This window comes from Pteropus vampyrus, unplaced genomic scaffold, assembly GCF_000151845.1.
Source record: "Pteropus vampyrus isolate Shadow unplaced genomic scaffold, Pvam_2.0 Scaffold12, whole genome shotgun sequence".
In the NCBI taxonomy this organism is placed as follows: domain Eukaryota; kingdom Metazoa; phylum Chordata; class Mammalia; order Chiroptera; family Pteropodidae; genus Pteropus; species Pteropus vampyrus.
In genome coordinates, this window is record NW_011888793.1 from 3096430 (window position 1) to 3116032 (window position 19603).

At 37.9% G+C, this 19603-nt stretch overlaps 2 protein-coding genes across 16 annotated transcripts in view; one reads left to right on the top strand and one right to left on the bottom strand.

The window, feature by feature from the left end:
* VEPH1 (ventricular zone expressed PH domain containing 1) overlaps positions 1-19603 on the bottom strand; it is a 190073-nt gene that overhangs the window by 126734 nt on the left and 43736 nt on the right. For 14 of the 15 annotated variants that reach the window (XR_002777563.1, XR_002777565.1, XM_011379507.2 and 11 more), the window contains one exon: positions 3562-3728. Coding sequence is in view for 13 of the 15 variants with exons in the window: in XM_011379507.2 (XP_011377809.1) it covers positions 3562-3728 (167 nt within the window). In the remaining 2 variants the exon portion in view is untranslated. Of the gene's footprint in view, positions 1-3561; positions 3729-14572; positions 14749-19603 lie in introns of those variants that run through there. The other variant, XM_011379521.2, reaches the window with a different exon arrangement.
* On the top strand, positions 10467-16298 carry PTX3 (pentraxin 3). Its single transcript, XM_011379535.2, has 3 exons — positions 10467-10758; positions 11194-11568; positions 15078-16298. Exons 1-3 carry the CDS (start codon positions 10629-10631, stop codon positions 15689-15691), a joined length of 1119 nt encoding a protein of 372 aa, XP_011377837.1. The 5' UTR covers positions 10467-10628; the 3' UTR covers positions 15692-16298.

A 19603-nucleotide genomic window follows, 5' to 3' on the forward strand; every position in this document is an offset into this window, starting at 1 on the left:
GGTGGTGGCGAAGAAAGCACACTCCAAGAGGAGAACATAGCACGTATGTGAAGCTCAGTGCCCTGAGAAAGAGAGCTCACCTGCAGGTCCCTGGAACGGTGGAGTTGTTCAATCAGGAACCTGATTCTAAATGCCTCCTAAGTCCTTGTCTGCCTTTCTGGGCAGCCATAGAAGGGCTGTAACCAGGGGTGTGACTGGATTGCTTTGAAGGTTCCACCTGGTGCCACCTTCAGTCTTGGACCCACCTTTTTTGGGGGGGTGACCCAAGTCCTTTCTCCTCTCTCTTCTTGTAAAAACATGTTTTTGCATCGCTCTTGCTCTCAGGCTGCAGATAAAAGGTAATGCCAGTTGTCTCCTTTACAAAATCAAGTCTGGCCTTTTAGTCACCGTTCCCTACTTCCCATATCACCTACCTTTGGTGGGCAGAGTAATGACTCCTCAAAGATGTCTATAGCCTAATCCCCAAAACCTATGAATCTCTTCCCTTACATGGCCACAGGGATTTTGTAGATGTGATTAACTTGAAGGCACTGGGCCGTGAGATAATCCTGGATCACCTGGGCGGCCTCGATGTAATCACAAGGGCCCTTAGAAGAGGGAGGGAGGATGGTCAGGGTCAGAGAATGCCATGCGATGAGAAAAGCAGAGGCAAGAGAGGCAGACAGCCTCGTAGTTGGAAAAGGCAAAGGAACAGATTCTCTTCTAGAGTCTCCCCCTGCTGACCCATTTTGGACTTCTGATCTTCAGAATTGTGAGATAATAAATTTGTGTTGATTGAATCGCTAAGTTTGTGGTACTTCGTTATAGCAGCAATAGGAAACGAATACACTACCCTGTCTGTACCCGCCTCATTCTGACCCTCTTTTTAGGTGACCCAGTGATCCCTCGACTCCACGCCTCGTCCACACTCTGCTGTAGCTTTGCTCATCTTTTCTGTCCTCAGTCCTTTCTGAAATTAATTCCTCTACTTGCACTCTGCAATTCATTCTCTAACTTCCTCTAGCACCTTGATATTATCTAATATTTTCTCTCACATCTTCGATCTCTTTATTCATATTAGATTTCTTTTTAGCCCTCTTTATTTCCTCTAAACTCCCACCCTCGTGATCATTTCCTACACTCCCCTTCCATACAGAATCCACAATAGATGACTTCTACTCTCCATCACACGTCCACAGGCACTGCCCCTCACGGGTCACTCGTGAGTTGCCAAATCCAAGGTAAATTGTCATCCTCACCCAGGCTCCTTTACCTCTCTAGAACATGACTCTGTTCAGCCACTTCTCTGCTTTTGGAGACCACAGCATATCTTTTCCTGGGTCTTCATGGGGTCCATATTTTTTGGTCTCTTTTGCTCATTTACTCATTTCTGAATTTAACAACTTTTTATCGAAACTCTATATGTGTCCTGTGCCATACTAGGAAGTACATACAGATATGCAGATACAGGTTCTGTGCTCCTCAAGGAGTTTACAGGGCACTAGAAGAGACAGACAAGCAAAAATAATGACAACACAGCCTTCTAAGGGCAAGAGTGAAGATGCACACCAGGTAACACAGAGGTTCCCAGTCCTCTGCTCAACCGCTAGCCTTGCTACTCAAAGTGTGGTCCCTGAAGCAGCAGGAGTAGTGTCACCTGGAAACTTGTAAAAGATCAGAATTGGGAGCCCCATTCCAGATCTACTGAATTGACATTTCTGGGGGTAGGACTCAAGCCTGCTCTCCAGTGTCCAGGACTCCCAGCCCTGTCTCTACCTCCTGAGGCCCTTCGCATCTCTGCTCCACCTGGAACAAAACTACGCATTCCTCCAGGTCTGGCCCGGAAGTCCTCCCCTTGTGGGTCTGCATGACACACATGACCTATTTCCCCCGAGGCAGAATTCAAATGCCGCTCCCCCCACCCCCGCTCTGTTTATTTTATTTGCAGAACACTTGTCACCCTGTTTAATGCAGTTTGGTTTTATGAACGTTTACTGAGAGCTATCGGATACTATGTCAAGGTCTGTGATACAGAAGAAAAGTAATTCCTTACCAGAAGGAGCTTGCAGTCTATTGTGGTTAACTATGCATATGACCATTCTTGCCTGCCTTTCTTTGGATAATTTGAACGTTGAATACAAATATTCCAGTCTTTACCTTAGTGCTGACTGGTTTTTCAGGGGATAGATACTGACATTATGAGATATTGATGGACAATAAAGCATAGATGCAACCATAATTGATGTAACTTTGACTGTTAATCTTCACTGCACACATGTGTTGGCAGCCTGCACAACCCATTTCTACTTTCCCCTTCCTCGCAGCCTCAAGTTTCTATCTGAGTACCCTCGGGGTTCAGGAGGAGCTCCCGGGGAAGAGCATGTGTCTTAGACAGAGAACGTCAGAACATTTGCTTGGATGTTGGTGGCAGTGGTGGAGATAGAGGAAGCAAAGTGCCTAGAAAGCCCCTAACACCTGTCTGGAGCCCAGAAGTTGAAAGCGTGCCGAAAATGGAAGCCAAAACCTAGAGATCAAATCTGAGAAATGGAGAGAAACTGTTCTGTTCATATTATTTGAGTCCCTGGATCGAGTCTCATCTGAAGGTTTTTTTCCTATTACATTACTAATAAATTCCTTTTATTGTTTAAACCACTATGGGTTGGGTGTTATGTTACTGATAATCACAAGCATCCTAATTATTATAATCTTTTACTAGAATCTGAAGAACAACAACTAATTTACTATTTAAAAAATGAGCCTTTGCTCTCAATATAGGCTGATTTCCCCATAAATCAAAGCATGTGTAGGTCTTTCCCTTGGCTCTGTCTGAGAAACCACAGATTCCTAGGACTGCATGGCCACACTAAACTTTCATTAAAGCCATTCTGCAATGGCTATGCAAAGGTTTACATATTTGTTGTATTTTTGTTACTGTACCTGTGATGGTTAATTTCAGCCTTATTGGGTTAAACATTAATCTGGGTGTGCCTGTGAGAGTGTTTTCAGATATGATTGGCATGTAAATAAATAGAATGATTAAAGCCCACCCCATTCATCCGGGGCCTAAGTGTGACTGTTTGAACTGGGACTTCAGCCCTCTCCTGCCCTTGGACTGGGACTTACACCATCAGCCCTCAGGTTCTCAGGCTTTCAGACTCCGGACTAGTACTCACATCATCAGTTTTCCAGTTTCTCAGGCCTTCAGACTGAGAGTAGAACTACACCATTCGCCCTCCTGGGTCTTCAGCTCATAGATGACAGACTGTGGGACTTCTCGGCCTCCATAATCGCATTAGCCAATTATTCATTATAAACATATATACGTACACACACACATGCACACACACACACGCGCACACACACACATCCTATTGGCTATGTTTCTCTGGAGAACCTAAGACAGTACCCAACTTCTGCCATCATCTCCTGACTTTTATGTTCTAGGAAAAGTAGATGAGTGCTTTCATTTAAAGATGGGCGTGTAGAAGACATATAAAAGAGAACCTGAAGCACACATCCTGTTCACATACTCAAAAACATGCCCGGTTGCATGACCCATCACACATATAATGTGTTCATTACCTCTGGTTGCTTTCTCTTTGCAGCTACGTGCAAAAGCCGTAGAAGATGGTACTGTTCTGGTTGTTCCAGCTGAGACATCAGGGCCAGAAGTTCTGACAGGTGTCCGTTAATTGGCTGAGGCTGCTTTTCATACACAGCAGGTAATACCCTCAACAACATGGTGTTACCTGTTGAGGAAACAATAAAAGAAATGATGACTTTATCAGCCTATGAGCAATAGAAATAACATTATTGCCAATGCAAAAACCTTTGCATTTACTCACACATTATAATGAGCTGATGTCCAAGTCTTCTGCTGAAAATAACACAGAATCTTACGCTACTTTTTTCCCCGAAAAATCACGAAAGCACGATTTAAACTGATTCCAAAAAAGGGAATATTTTATGATACGATCAGCATTATCATCTAATGAAAATTTTTCCTGAGAAATGCACCATGGGGAAAGAGGAAACTTTGACAGTAACCAGACCACACCCTTGAGAAGGAAGCAATTCCAATAAAGAATTCCTGATGAGAACATTTGGATGCTGTTTAAGTGAAAACTAAGCAATGTCATAAGCATGAACCTAAATGAAACTGAACAAAAACAAAAAAGTGTAAAGGAATGTATTCGCGTTCCTGAGAGATACAGGCATGATCTGGACAACTGAAATATGGAAACTATGCCTTACTTTTATGAATAGTTAGAAAAGTAGCAATGCAGATTTAAATCCCTAATTTCTGCACTATTTCAAGAGAAGTTTAGAGTCAGCTTGTCTGTCACATGTGATTTGCTTCAATGACATGTATGGACAACTGGATTTAAAATGGCAAAATCTCAAGAAAAAATATTACGTAAACTTCAGGGATTTATCTGCAAACAGCATATGGGAAACATCTGCCTATCACTTTATAGTGGATTTTTTCTCAAAATCTTCTCAAGTACTTAAATGTCTCAGAAATGGTTCCTAGAGATTTCTTGAAAAAGAATTTTCTTGCCTTTATTTACATTAAATTTGGTTTTGTATATAGCAGACATACACAGAAAAAATCAAATAAGTAGTGATTACACATATGTAGATCTTTATTAAATGATGGAGACAAGCCTATTTACAAAGGACATTTAGATATGAGAATTAAGGAAAGAAGGCCAACATTTTAAGAATGTCAGTAGCTAAATTTAATGAAGGGCTGATTTGGGATCAAACTGAATGTATTTGGATGACCAAAAATAATGAGACTTGCTTTTTCCACATGTGGTTCATAGAATTAGTCTCAAACAGATTTTAGTCAGATGCCCAAAAAGTGCAAGATATTGGAAATAGTAAGGATTTTCTTATAAAAAAAGGTTTGTCTGTTGGAAAAAATATTGTTTTATTTTGTTTCTTTGTTTTCTGTTTATTTTTACTAAGAGCTTTTCCTTAAAGAATCAGGAATTTTAAATGTAAATCCTGATCTATACAGAGCACATTAAATCATAGAGTTTAGTTACATGGATGACTGATCAACTGCTGAAAATAGTCATGATAAATGGGACTATTGTTGGAACGGAAGATAGGAAATTGGTATAGGCTTTTTGGTACATTACTCCCCAGAGGCCTTGGGAGCCTTGAAGGGAAAAACCTCATATTAGTCATTTTCAGCTGATTTGAATTTCAATCGAATAATACAAAAATAAATGCGTAAGAACTTTATTTTAAAGTTAGAAACTTATGAAGATACTTTGATGTAGAAATCCTATAAAATCCATTTATAAACTAGTATATTTTTTAATTATGAAATATTCCAAGCCATCAGACAAATTCAGACAATAGTATAAGGAACACTGGTGTACCCACCAACCAGTTTTGTCAAAACGTAACCTTCTGTCATGTCACTTCCCATCCCACTCATTTCCTTTTCTCCTCAGAGGCAACCCCATCCTAAAGTTGGGATTTATCATCTCCATGAATGTTTTTACACTTTAATTGCATGTGTATGTATCAATTAGCATTTTATAGTGTTGTTTGGCATGCTTTAAAATTTTATGTTAATATTAGCATGTTGAACACATCTACTGGCAACATATTTTCCCCTTATTCAATTTTATGTTAAAGTTTTATCTCCAAGAAGCTCTCCATTTATTCTCACAGCTATATAGTATTTCACTGTATAAATATGCAACAATTTATTCATATACTCTATGGTTGAAAGACACTATTATTATTATTGTTGTTGTTATTATTATTATTATTATTACTTGATCTTACCAATAGTGTTGCAATTTTTATACCTATTTCTTTGTGCATAAATAGGACGTATTCCCTAGGGGACTGTTTCTGAGTTTAATGTGCTTAGAAATCACCTGGGCATCTTGTTAAAACAAGATATTGATTCACCCGGTTCAGGGAAGGGCTTGAGAATTCTGAATTTCTAACAAGCTCTAAGGTGATGCTGATGGTCCCTGGACCACATAATTAAGTAGCAAAGCAGTAGGTATTTCTCTGGGAATTAAGTTTCTGGATGCTCCAAAATTTTTTTGCAAAATGATTATATTGGATGTATCTGGGTAATCTAGGATTTTCTCCTTATCTTATCTAGCAACCTTAATTCCAGCTTCAGTGCAATAAAACCTACAGTGTTCACAGGTTGTGTGGATTAAGATATGGACATCTTTGGGATTGGGGGGGGGCATTATTCTGCATATTACCAAGATTATAACAACTTTCACATCCATCAGTAGCATAAGTGTTTCTGTTGCTACACATCCTTGCTAACATTTGGTCTTGACAGACATCAGTTTTTTTCTAATCTGATGGAGTGTCAGATGAGATCTCATTTTTTTGTTTTGATTTTCTTTTCCTTAAATACGTGTGAGGCTGAGCGCCCTTTTTATATATTTACAGGTCATTTTCTCTTCCGTAATTTGGCTATTCATATCCTTTGCCTATTCTTGATTGGGATGTTTGTGTTTTCTTATTGATTCGTAGATGTTTTGTATTTATTCTAGATACGAATTATTTGTTGTTGCAATTTTAAAGTTGCAATCTTAATCTAGTTCATTTTTCAAATTCCTTTATGGTTTATTATTTATTTATTTATTTGTTATTAAGACAGCTCTCTCTACCCTAAGTTGGTAAAAAAAAAAAATTCTCCTATATTTTCTACTAAAAGCATTATGATTTTGTTTTTATATTTGTCTTTAATTCATATGAAATTTACTTTTTACGTGTGAAGAAGAGATCTAATTATATATTATTTGCATGCTTATAAACAGTTGCAGACAGACCCATTTATTAAGTAGTCAATTGTACCCCTTCTGATTTGTAATACTTCCTTCATATATTAGGTTTCCCATGTGTCTAGGTCTGTTTTGGGGTATTTATCATACCTTCACCAATTACACATTTTCTTAATTACAATAACTTTATATTTAATCATTATATCTCATAAGGCAAATTTCTTCACCTTCTACTTCAAATTCTTCTTGGCTTCATTATATAAGTTTTTATATAATGAAGCCAACTTCCTTGAAAACCTAGGTTGGGATTTTATTTTTTCTACATTGAATGTATAGACTAATTTGGGACAATTGGCTTCTTTGTGAAACTGAGTCCACTCAAGAACATGATATATCCTTCCATACATGTAGTTTTTTTTACATCTTTCAATGGTTTTGTAATATTGTACTTTATGTATCTTTTATTAAATTGATTACTAAGTATCTCATATTTGTCATTGCTATTGTAAATGAAAGCTTTTTTTAAAAATGTATTTTCAGTTGTCTGCTGGTATTAAGAAAGCAACAGATTTTTGCATGTTGATCTTTTATCCAGCAAAACTTGCTCAATTCTTATGTTAGTAATCTGTCTTTAGAGTCTTCTCTTAAGTTTTTTTGTATATGAATAATTAACGCAGAATAATTGATAACAGCTTTTTGTTTCTTTTTTTTTTTTTGAACCTTATTCCTTATGTTGTTGTTTTTGTTTGTTTTTGTTTGTTTTTTGTCTTACTTTACTGGCTGGGATCTCCAACACTTCAATGAATAGAACCAGTGTCCACGAGTATCCTCTTGTTATTCCTGTTTTAAAGAGTATGTTCTAAAGATTCACCATTATGCATGTATATGTTTCTATAGATTTTTGGTATTTACATTTTGTCAGTTTAAGTTCCTGTTTCTTAGTTTGAACATGAATTTTATTCAATGACTTCTATATCTGTTGACGTGATTATATGATTTCTCCTTTAAATTGTTAATGGAATAAATTAATAGATCTTCTAACATTTAATCAATCTGGCAGTATTGGAATAAATTCAACTTGGTTATGATGTATTTTTATGCATATATTGCTGGGTTTGTTTGATTGATAAATTATTTAGAGCTTTTGCATTGACATTCTTAAATGAGACTGGCCTGCAATTTCCCTTTCTAATAGTGTCCTTATCTTTACTTGGTATCATATTTACTACACATATAAAAAGAATTTAGCCCGTCCCTGCACACTCTATTCTCAGAAGCTGTTTGGATAAAGTGGAGTTTATGAGTTCCTTAAATGTTTGCTTGAAGTTTCTTACAAAGCCTTCTGGGTGATGCTCTATGTTTTTCATTAAGTTGAACTTTAAATTATGTGGTTTGTTTCTGTATTTTTTAGCAGGGCTTTTTTTTTTTTTTTTGGCATTTGAATGATCAATTCTGACAAAAGTGAACTTAGTTATGAGAGAGGTATGTTAAAATCTCCCTTCATAATTATGAATTTGTTAATCTTGGGTATATATTTTTAGATAATATTTTACTAGATAATTCTGAAATATTTTCCTGGTAAAATGTTTCTTTTATCATAATTTTTCTCTTTTGCCTTAAAGTCTATTTTTGACTAATATTAATATAGCTATGCTAGCTTTTTTGAATAGCACTTATTTGGTATATTTTCCCCTGGACCCCCTTTAAATTTGTTGCTTTCAGTATTTCTAGATTCTAATGTTTTACTTATGGCTCTTGAAAGTGACATATAGCTGGGGATTTTAAAACTATACCTATCTGACAACCTTAGTCTCTTAACTGGAAAGTTTGTTTAATTAATATTTATAGTGATTATTGGTATATTTGGATTTATTTTTATATTATGTTGCGATTTTTATTTATCTTGCTCTATGTTTTTGTTCCCTCCTTCACTGCTTTCTATTGGATAGGTCAAGTATTTTTTGTTTTTTAATTCTCTCTACTCCTTCTATTTGGATGTTCTATCTCTTTTTGGTTTTGGTGGTTGTCCTTAAAAAGATAAACATTCTTTAACTAGCAAAGCAAAATTAATTAATTTATCTATCATCTTGCTGAATAATGAAAGGCTCTTAGACTAATGAACTTAAAAAGTACATTTTGGATTATTTTCTTAGTTCTTTCTTCCAGTTTCTTAATATTCTCTTCAGCTTCACCTAATTTCCCATTTAACCCATTTTTTGAGGTTTAAAAAAATCAATTAACTTTTTTAAAATTCTAAAAGTTATATTTGGTTCTTTAAAAAGTTCACTTAGTCTTTTTCTTTTTTTTCAGGTTTCTAATTCCTTCTTATAGGTCTTAAATAATTCAAACACACTTATTTTCTAGTTTCTAGCAGATATTTTAAATAAACGAAATATTGGGGGAGGCTGTCTAATCCTTTTGGGTTTCTGATGATTGTCATTTGTGGTGGATTGTTTCCTCATATGTTTAAATATTTTAAATTATGAATTTATTTTTACAGTGGCAAATAGCATACATTTGAATCTGAAACACGTGTGTCACAAACTTTTAGGGACTCTTTAGAGTTCCATCAAAGAGAGACATGCTTACTCTCACTTTCTTGTGCTAGGGCAGAGTGGGGCTATGCCTACTGAAATCCAGTATGTAACTCTTTGACAGTCAGTCTTACTTTAGGTGAGGGTCTCATTTCTAACTCCGCCCTCCTCCCCGCCTAAGCTTTACTCCCACATGGTCATTCACACTTGATTGTTACAGAACTGATAACCCTCCCTCCACAAGGGCCCTAGCATCACCATCAGTTCTTGGGCGTACCTTCTGGTTTAGGTTTCTTCTTTGTCTTTGACCTCTGGATATTTCCTTTGTCTGGTGGAGGGGATGGGGGTTCGGGGGAGGGGGACAGCTCATTTGTACATTTAAATTTTCTTTTTTTGTTATAAGTCGAACACATTTCCAGTTGTTTTATGTGGAAGGATTTTCAGCTCATACAGATCTCTATATATTGGCAGAAGCAGGAATCCCTAAATTTACTTTAAAAATATGATCTTTGACACTAAACCTAGTGGAACAATATACTCTACACAGAATATCAGGTTATTAAAGACATAGCTAAAATCAGTTTATTCCTTTCCTGCAGCTCTTTCTCATTTTAGGTTTACCAGTGTTGCTGTGTTGTTATTTAAAAAGTATGGTTATAAAAGTATAACTGCAACTCCAGAAAGATTAAAGACAGAATAACTTGGCTTCTAGAGACATAGAAATTTTTATTAAATTGGTTTATCTTGGAATCAGAGAGTAACTTCCACAGTTTAGACCAGTAAAACTGCTTCCAAAAGAGACGTGGAAAAAGTTTTCTATATGTAAAAACTTGTGAAATAATAAAAGTGCGTACAAAATGCTGAAATGATAATCTTGCTTTCACACCCCAGTGCCGCTGAATTATTTCTCCCCCTAATCCATCCCCCCCTCCCTTTCATCCTCAGTGCTACCAATTCACGTTACAACAGCTAATCCTCGGGGAGCAAAGTCTTAACTCAGTTTTCCTCCCTCTTTCTCCCGTGACCCTCCTCCAATTAATCTGACTGCAGTGCAAACCTCTGTGGTTTTTACTCTTGTGCAACCTCCACGTCCCCCTCGCCCTCCCACCCAGCCCCCTACTTCCCAAATTCAGAGAAACTCCGGTTCCTGCAGTGCCACTGGCATTACTCATTCATCCCCATTCAGGCTTTCCCCAGCGTTTATTAAGGGCTCCGGGCTCCTGCCTCTCACTCTCACTCTGCTCAAACTCCGCTCACCGGAGAGGCTCCTGCCTGGTCGGTCCCCTCTTGCCAGCTGTGGGAAGTCGCCGAAGAACTTTGTCTCTCTCCAGCAATGCATCTGCCTGCGATTCTACTTTGTGTTCTCTGGTCTGCAGTGCACGCCGAGAACTTGGATGATTATGAGCTCATGTATGTGAATCTGGACAATGAAATAGACAATGGACTCCATCCCACTGAGGACCGTAAGTTCATTTTAACTGTTTCTCTGCTAACTCTCACAACATACCCGCCTCTTTGGGTCTAAAAATTATACTTTGTAGCCAATGAAACCAGCTAAGATTATAGCTTTGCAAAAGAGAGAAGCACTTTAGGAAAGGGAGAGGTTTCCGAAAGTTATTTTTTTTGAGATACACAATGGGTTGAATAGTATTAAATCGCTGATATTTGCTTGTTTTGAGCGACACCAACGGCAACTTCATAGAGTTCGGCTTCATGTGTACTTGCATGAATGGTTTCTGTCATTCTGGAGATATTTACATGCTGTTTTATCGAGGTGTCCTTAAAGGGAAGGGGGGTAGGGCCGTAACTTGGGGCCACCGAGGGAGGTCAGCTTTTTACAAAGCACAGCCAAGGAAGGCCTGGGAGGGTCGGTAATGTGTGTGTGTTCTGCACTCTAGCCACGCCGTGTGACTGCCGTCGGGAGCATTCCGAGTGGGACAAGCTCTTCATCATGCTGGAGGACTCGCAGATGAGGGAGGGCATGCTGCTGCAGGCCACCGACGATGTCCTCCGGGGAGAGCTGCGGGGGCTCCGGGGCGAGCTGGGCCGCCTCACCGGCAGCCTGGAGAAGCCGTGCACATTCGCGGCCCCGGCGGAGGCTGGGGTGGCCCAGGTGCTGGACGAACTGCTGCAGGCGAGCCGCGACGCGGGCCAGAGGCTGGCGCGCCTGGAGGCGGGGAGCTCCCTGGGCGCTGTGCTGGAGGAGCTGAGGCGGACGCGAGCAGACCTCCGCGCCGTGCAGGGCTGGGCGGCCCGGCGCTGGCTGCCAGCAGGTAAGGACTCCGGCGGAGCAGGGGCACTGCTGCGGCTTTGTTCTTGGTGTGCGGGTTGCGGGCAGCCAAGTCAGGCAACCCTCCAGGGGAAGCTTTAATGTGACACACACTGTGCGCACACACACACTCCCATGCACAGCCACGGCGTCAGGCACGCCATGCAAGGCGGGAAAATTGGCTTTAAAACGTATTCTCCAGTCCTGTGGAAGCCTGAAGACAGCTGTGGACGTGACCATTGTAGTCTTGAAATAGGCAAGGGCCTCTGACACCCGATCCCCGCGGTGTTGCAGTGGCTCTATTGGCCAGTTATAACAGTGACCTCTCTAGCCCGCTAGTTTCCCCTCGGTCAGGGATTTCCACTTCTAATTTTAGCCTGCCTCTCTCTTTAGGGGAGCTCTGGTTCCCCGCGCTATTTCAGGGCCCAGCCTAATTTTTAGGGACGTTTTCCAATCTCTGAGTCGGCTTCTCCTCCCTGCTGGTTCTGAGCAAGAGACTTGAGGCTGAATCTGATCTCCTGAAGGGTTAGTGGAATTCTTGAGAGGCCTCCAGCCCCTGTAGTCTGTGGAATTAGCGGGAAAGTGAAGGTCCCAGGGTGCGAGCTTTAGAATAAACCAGCCACTGAGGGATCCGAAATGGAACAGTCAGTGTAGGAGCCAGTTGGTACCCCGGCCCCACCTCCGGGGATTTGGGGGATCAGGGCCAAAGAGGAGAGAGGTGGTTCAAACTAGATGCAACTTGTCAAAGTCCCATGTAATACTCCATGAATCTTTAAACACATGTGGGCCCAAAATAGTACATTTTAAAGATGGTTAAAAGAAATAAAGAGAAGATTTGGAGCCAAGTAACACTCCTTTATGAGTCAAAATTTCTAGAAAATTGTGATGCAGCAACATGTGTGGGTTATATTAGAAAACCAGTGTCCTAGGTAAGAAAATATAATTTGCATTTTTTCCTGAGAATCTCAGAAACTGAAAACAATTACGAACAATGCCATCCTTCTCTATATTTCCAATTAGATGGAGTATGAGGAAGAATCATAGGCATGTGTGAGAGCACATTTCATTTAAAATTCAGAAACCATATCAGAATATCAGTCTTTTCTAGATATTTTAGGACTGTTTATCAGTACAGAACATATTTTCTTAATCTGCATATTTGTTAGAGCAGGAAAGGGATGTATTTCTGATTTCTAAAATGTTAATTTTTTATTACATCCAATAATACATTTATGTACATGCTTTGATTTCTCCTCTCTCGGTTTCCTGCCAGTTTGGCTCCTATGGGATTTCTAATCATTCTGTTGTAGGCCTCCTAAGAACCTGGTTTTAATTTTGTTTGGTCTTTGATAATATAATCAGAAAAACCTATTAGTTAAAAGCCATTTCATGAGAGAGTTTCTGACATTTTAAAGAGATAGCAAGAGCCTCAATCACTGGTCCCCAAAAGAAACCACAAAAAAAAAAACCTGCCAAAATGCAGCTTCACTCCATTAACTCACATAGCCAGTGCAGCCTACAGAGGAAGCTGGGTCTCTGAGAGGCAATCAAGGAATGCTTTGGAATGCAATCCTGACTGCCTGAGCTTATTTAAACAGGAAATCAGTTAATTAGATTGTAGTAGGTACCCTCTTGAACACTACTTTACTGAAACATTACAGAGAGTATCTCAAATGTCCATGCATATGGTGATCTTTTGTTCCATGATCTTTGTTTGATTTATTTAACACAGCTAGAAAAAGAATGCACCTACCAATTTCATTTGAAAATAAGAATCAATGCCTCATTAAAAATTAATTTAAAAAAACCTTCAAAAATTCAAATTGTTCAGTGAAAAGTTAATACTAAAATGTAACAGGACTAATTTTGTGCTTTAGTATCATAGCTACTTTTATAGAATTCTCTGAATCTGTTGTTGTTTGTTTTTTGTTTTTGTTTTTTTTTGGACAGGGCCTAGCCCTTATCCACTTGCATGCTTTTAACTCAGCTTACCACACTTCACATGGACATTTGGTTCCTGCAAGTTCTGTCTATTCATCAGTTAGTCTTTAAATGTTCTGGGAGTTTCCTTTTTCAAAACTATCTTATGGCAAATCTTCATTAGATCATTATAAAGTGAATAGCTTGTCCTAATTTAGATTAACAAATATTTCATTATTTGGTCTGTCATACATACATGAGGTTAGCATAAAGCAGAGCTCACCTATTAAAGGTTTTAGCACATTGTTTTCTAGAGACATGTAGAGGGTTTCACTTCCGCATCTCCAGCTCCTTGATAGGACATGTGATCTGGAAACGGACAGAGATGGGAGTTTATTGAACTCCCAACCTCCAAGTTTGAAAGTCTCCTTCTTTCTCTTGGAAGAATTCACTCTTCCTTAAGTTTTTCTGTTACTGCTTAAATAGTATTTATAAGCATGAGGACAAAGTAAGAGTTTTTGAGCATAGCCTTGGTCTGCACAGCTCTTGAGTGCCACATACTTGTTGCTTACAGACATGCAGAATATTAGAAGAATGAAAAGAAGAGCCTTGTATAGATAAGAGTAAAGCCTGGAGAGATCAGAGGTTCATCAAAAACTGCAGAGCTTACTAGTTGTACAACAAACTGAATTCCAGCTCTTCTAGCCAAATCCAGGGGTTCTTCTACTGTTAAGAGGCGATGCAGTGTGTAAGTTAAGAGTTTGGTTTCTGCAGCCAGAGTGCCCAAGTTCAAACCCAGTGTTACCACTTATCAGCTCTGTAAGCATAGCCAAGTTGTGGAGTGCTCTATGCCTTAGTTTTCATATCTGTCCAATGGGACGATATGAGAAATAAAATGAAATTTAAAGTGAAAAGAACAGTATCTGGCACATAGTGAGTATCCACTAAGAGTTAGTCATCATTAGTATACATTGTTGCTTTCAAAAGTAGTTTTCTACAAACTTTGTAAAGTTTATAAACATCTGAGAACATTTGGTATATTAAAATGCATCAGCAACACCATGACTGTCCTAGAGTTTTTATTTAAAAATGCATGTAGACAGTGGCTAATGGGTGAGCAAGGTATGTTGAATTTCACAGGTTTTTGTTCTGAGAGCTTGGTGAAATCCAGGAGAGGGGAACAAGTTTGACTCTCGACTCTTGAGTTGAATTAGGGTGTCATTGTTTGAAGTTAATGCATAGTAACTGAACATTTTTTAAAAAGCTGTAACAAAGAAAATAAGCTAATTAGGAGGGAAAATAGTTATTAAAACATGATTTTCATTACTTTGTGGGTTTGGACAGTTTGATTTCTCAGCATACCTTCTCCTCCATTTAGCTACTTCGTTGAATGAAACAATTGGCTTTCCTTATTCCCATTTTCTTTGCTCTACAGAGGTTACACTTGAGGACCCTCAAGTCATAATGCGATGTTGCATATAATTTTCAATTGCTGTCATTAAAATGCCCATGTTAAAATACCTAAATGCCAGAATCAGTTCCGAATGAATTTATATTTTTCTCTCACATTCTTCTCATTTTCTGTTACTTTAGGTTGCGAAACAGCAATTTTATTCCCAATGCGTTCCAAGAAGATTTTTGGAAGTGTGCATCCGGCAACACCAATGAAGCTTGAATCTTTTAGTGCCTGCATTTGGGTCAAAGCCACAGATGTATTAAACAAAACCATCTTGTTTTCTTATGGCACAAAGAGGAATCCATATGAGATCCAGCTGTACCTCAGCTATCAGTCTATAGTGCTAGTGGTGGGTGGAGAGGAGAACAAACTGGTTGCCGATACTGTGATTTCCCTGGGAAGGTGGACCCATCTGTGCAGCACCTGGAATTCAGAGAAAGGGCGCGTGTCCTTGTGGGTAAACGGTGAACTGGTGGCTACTGCTGTCGGTATGGCCTCAGATCACATTATTCCTGAAGGTGGAATCCTGCAGATTGGCCAAGAAAAGAATGGCTGCTGTGTGGGTGGTGGCTTTGATGAAACATTAGCCTTTTCTGGAAGACTTACAGGCTTCAATATCTGGGATCGTGTTCTCGGCAATGAAGAGATAAGAGAGATGGAAGGAGCAGAGTCTTGTCATATCCGGGGAAATGTTGTTGGATGGGGAGTCACAGAGATTCAGCCCCACGGAGGAGCCCAGTACATTTCATAAGCGTTGTGAAACTCGACTTGAAGCCAAAGAAAGAAGCTCACATTTTAAACATATGCCAGCTGGGAAGGTCTAAAAATCTCAATGCATATTAAGAACACTTGAGACTAATGAAGGGGAGAGTTGAGATCAATATTTATCTTGGCAAAATATTCTATAAACAGTTGAGAGAAGACATTGGAGAAGGCTTTTGAGGATATTGTTACCAGACTTTATGCCATGGTGCTTTCAGATTAATGCTATGTCTTTGTCAGATAAACTCTCAAATAATTAAAAAGGACTGTATTATTGAACAGAAGGACAATTGTTTTACTTTTCTTTGGTTAATTTTATTTTGGCCAGGGATGACTTTTTCATTGAAAGAATAATAAAATAACATTTGTTGTCCATTGTTTATTGTTATTGGCATGTACTTTATAAAAAATGATTATGAGACATATTTATACTACAGTGTGACTTAACAAATACAAATGTAGTTTCTGTGTTATAATCAAGGGTCATTTTTTGGAGAAAATAGTTATATAAGTTATATTGTAAAATGGTTTTGTATTAATTTTATTAAAACTATTTTTGTAAAGCTCTACTGTAAATAAAATATTTTATAAACCTAGTGCATGTCACGTAATTATAAATTTAAAAGATTCTGGAGCAACTCTGCTTTTCTTTTTTCATCTATAGCTGGCAATTAGTCTATTATGTAAATAGTAAGTTAATATTGTTAAAAACAAACTATGGTGTTGTTTTACTTTTTGGCTTCCTATAAATCATAAGGGACAAATATGATCTTGGCTAAGTCAATTCATCTCTCTGGGTTTAGTTTTTCTGTCTAAAAAAATCGAGAAATAATGATCCTCTAGGTCTCTTCCAATTTGATGATTCTATAAGCATATACAACTTTCCTGTCCTGTGTAACATGGGGAAAAAACATGAATTATCAGAGTTCCCAGATATACATGATGACAGAAAGAAATGGCTTAGGGCTATTATTTGGGGGATCTAAGAATCTGGCAAACAATGACTCCTGACCTTAAAGCAAATCCCATTCTCTCATTTACACATGAAAGAGAGAACAGTCAAACCCCTTCACCCTATAGATGTAGAAGTAACTCTCTACCACACTGGTATTCTCCTCCTGTCGAAGTTATGTAGGGCTGTTAGAACATAACAAAGCTGCTTCTTAATGTCAGTGGGAAATATGGTAGAACCACAGTGATGATGTTCTCATTTAAAGATGGGGCCTAAACAACCACAGGCCATACCCTGTTTATGTGGTTTAGAGAATAGGGCCAGGAATAATGATCAAAGTACATTTTGTAACTAGCTGGATGTCCTTAGATAAGTTGCTTAACTTCTCTGGGTTTTCTCAGTAAAAGAAGATAGTTGGGCTCTTGGTACCTTTTAGCAATAAAACTCCATGAATCTAGAAATGTTTGAGAATGCTCACGGTATTTACTTGTGAGACACACAAAATCAGGCTGATGGCTCTCAAATAAAATTGCAATTATGAGGTCATAGGCCAGTCTCACATCCTTGGAGACTATATAATGCAAGGTTGTAGGCACAGTGACCATATGCAAATCCCTGTTTAATTATGTCTATATGACTTGGATGCTTAGCTAGAAGAAGACATACTGAACCCAAACTTAAGCAGAGAGTTAGGCATGTTTTCAACTCTTTTCCACATTCTAGCATAAATTATGTCTGTTCAAGAAACCCAACATGATACAGGCCAAGTATATGCAAACTCATACTGATAGAGTTAAATGTAAGGCCACTTCAAATTTTTTACAGGAATCTCATTTTGAGGGCAGAGAAAAAACAAATAGAAGAAAATAAAGTAATTCTTGAGTTACAAAAGTAGAAACTTCATTTGCTACGGCGTTAAGTCTGGATAGGTGTTCCAGGGATTTCTAATTGTTCCCTGATATCCATTTTCCTCATTTTCCCACCTAAGTAACAGAAATCTGACTTTAATGGCACATACGGACACGCAGACTAAAGTCTGTATTTTACAGCATTAATTGCAGTAGGTGTGGCCATATGACTAAGTTTTGGCTGATGCTGAAATAGTGAATGTGATGCTCTTTCTTTTCTTCCTTCTAGCTGATTAGAATACGGTAATGACGGCTGGGATCCCAGCAACCATCTTAGAACATGGAATTCAGCATAAAAATATAGAAGAAGGCTGGGTCTTCAATGATATCTGCCTTGCCAGCCCTAAGCTGCCTATCCTTAGACTTCTTTTACATGAGAGAAAGATACACTTCTATCTCCTTAATTCCACAATTAACCGACTATATAATTTAATCCTGATCCAGAAGAACAATTTTTTTTAAATTAGAAAGACCGTGAACTTTATTCCCTCAAAATGCTCATAGATTTCTCATGTTTACTGCAGCATTATTTACAATAGCCATGATTGGAAGCAATCTAAATGTCCATTGAGAAACAAATGGATAAAGAAGATGTGGAATATTAGTCAGCCATAAAAAAGAACAAAATCTAGCTATTTGCAACAACATGAATGGACCTAGAGGATATCATGCTAAGTGAAGTAAGTCAGACAGAGAAAGACGAAGACCATATTATTTCACTTATATGTGGAATCTAAAAACAAAACAATGAACAAACAAAACAACAGAAACAAACTCATAGATACAGAAAACAAACTGATGGTTGCCAGGGGTGTGAGAGTAGGGGATGGATGAAAAAGGCAAAAGAAAAACTAGTCACAAGGATATAATACACAGTACAGGGAATATAGTCAATAGTATCCTAATAACTATTTTTGGTGCCAAATAGGTACTAGACTTATTGTGGTGATCACTTAGTAAGGTATGCATATAAATGTCTAATTAACATGTCAAATACTTGAAACTAATATTGTATGTTAACTATAATTTAAAAAATTAAAAAACCCTTATAAACTATACTTAGAAAATACATTTTACAAATTTCAGGAAGTTGGTCATCTCAATTATTTTTAACAGCATTTAATTTGTTTTAGAATACATAGTGACAGCAAAAGGAGAAAATACGAAATGTGTAAAACTGACATAAAATATCTATCTTTTAGCCACTTAAGAAGTAGCACTTATAAAGTTAAAAACCTTGGTCAAAGTAACATTTACTTATATATTCTTGTATGCAGTGAACCTGAAAACTCAGATCACTGACACTTGGCATTCAGTTTTATAAATCTGGAGTACAGAAGAAATCTTGCTGGGTTTGTGGTCAGAAATCCAGCATCCAAACCTTAACACCATCACCTACTAACTCTAAGAAGCTGAGCCTGCCAACTAATCTTTATCAATCTCAAATTAGCCAAGAAATAAAGGTTAGCAGGACTTGCTTACCTTGCTGAAGGGTTATTATGAAAATGACATAAAAACAGATAATGTAACTAAAAATGCTCTCTAAATCATAAAATAATATTTGAAATAAGTTACCTTAAAAAATATTTTCCAAAGCCATGCCCAGTGGATTAAATAGAAAATAAGCAAACAAAATACAAACAAATATAAAGGTTTTCTTCCATTATGGGTAAGTCATTCTCAGAAATTCAGCATATAGCTGCTCATATCTGGACAGGCCTTATTCTACTTCATAGCAACATCTGCTGGTGGAGTCGAGAAGGTGCAAACTCTGCCAAGCACCTCATCCAAGACTTGGTTAACAACTCAGAACATATATATTTTCAAAATATGTCTCTATTTCTTAATCCACATTTGGGTTGGCTTTTTATAACATTATATTTAATATTTCCTTATGTATATAAATATTCAGGTTGAATATTCTTAATAAGATTGCTTAGTCATTCGTTTCCTGGAATATTTTATTAATAAATTCTTTCTCAACAACCTGTAATATGGTGAACTTAAAACCTTTTTCTTTAAGAATAATTGTATCATGAAT

What these genes read in the sequence shown, in the direction of transcription:
- PTX3 (XM_011379535.2), top strand. Translation starts at nt 10,629, where the DNA reads ATGCATCTGCCTGCGATTCTACTTTGTGTTCTCTGGTCTGCAGTGCAC. An exon ending in ACTCCATCCCACTGAGGACC is followed by an intron (nt 10,759 to 11,193) that starts GTAAGTTCATTT and finishes TCTGCACTCTAG; the next exon opens with CCACGCCGTGTGACTGCCGT. An exon ending in CCGGCGCTGGCTGCCAGCAG is followed by an intron (nt 11,569 to 15,077) that starts GTAAGGACTCCG and finishes CTGTTACTTTAG; the next exon opens with GTTGCGAAACAGCAATTTTA.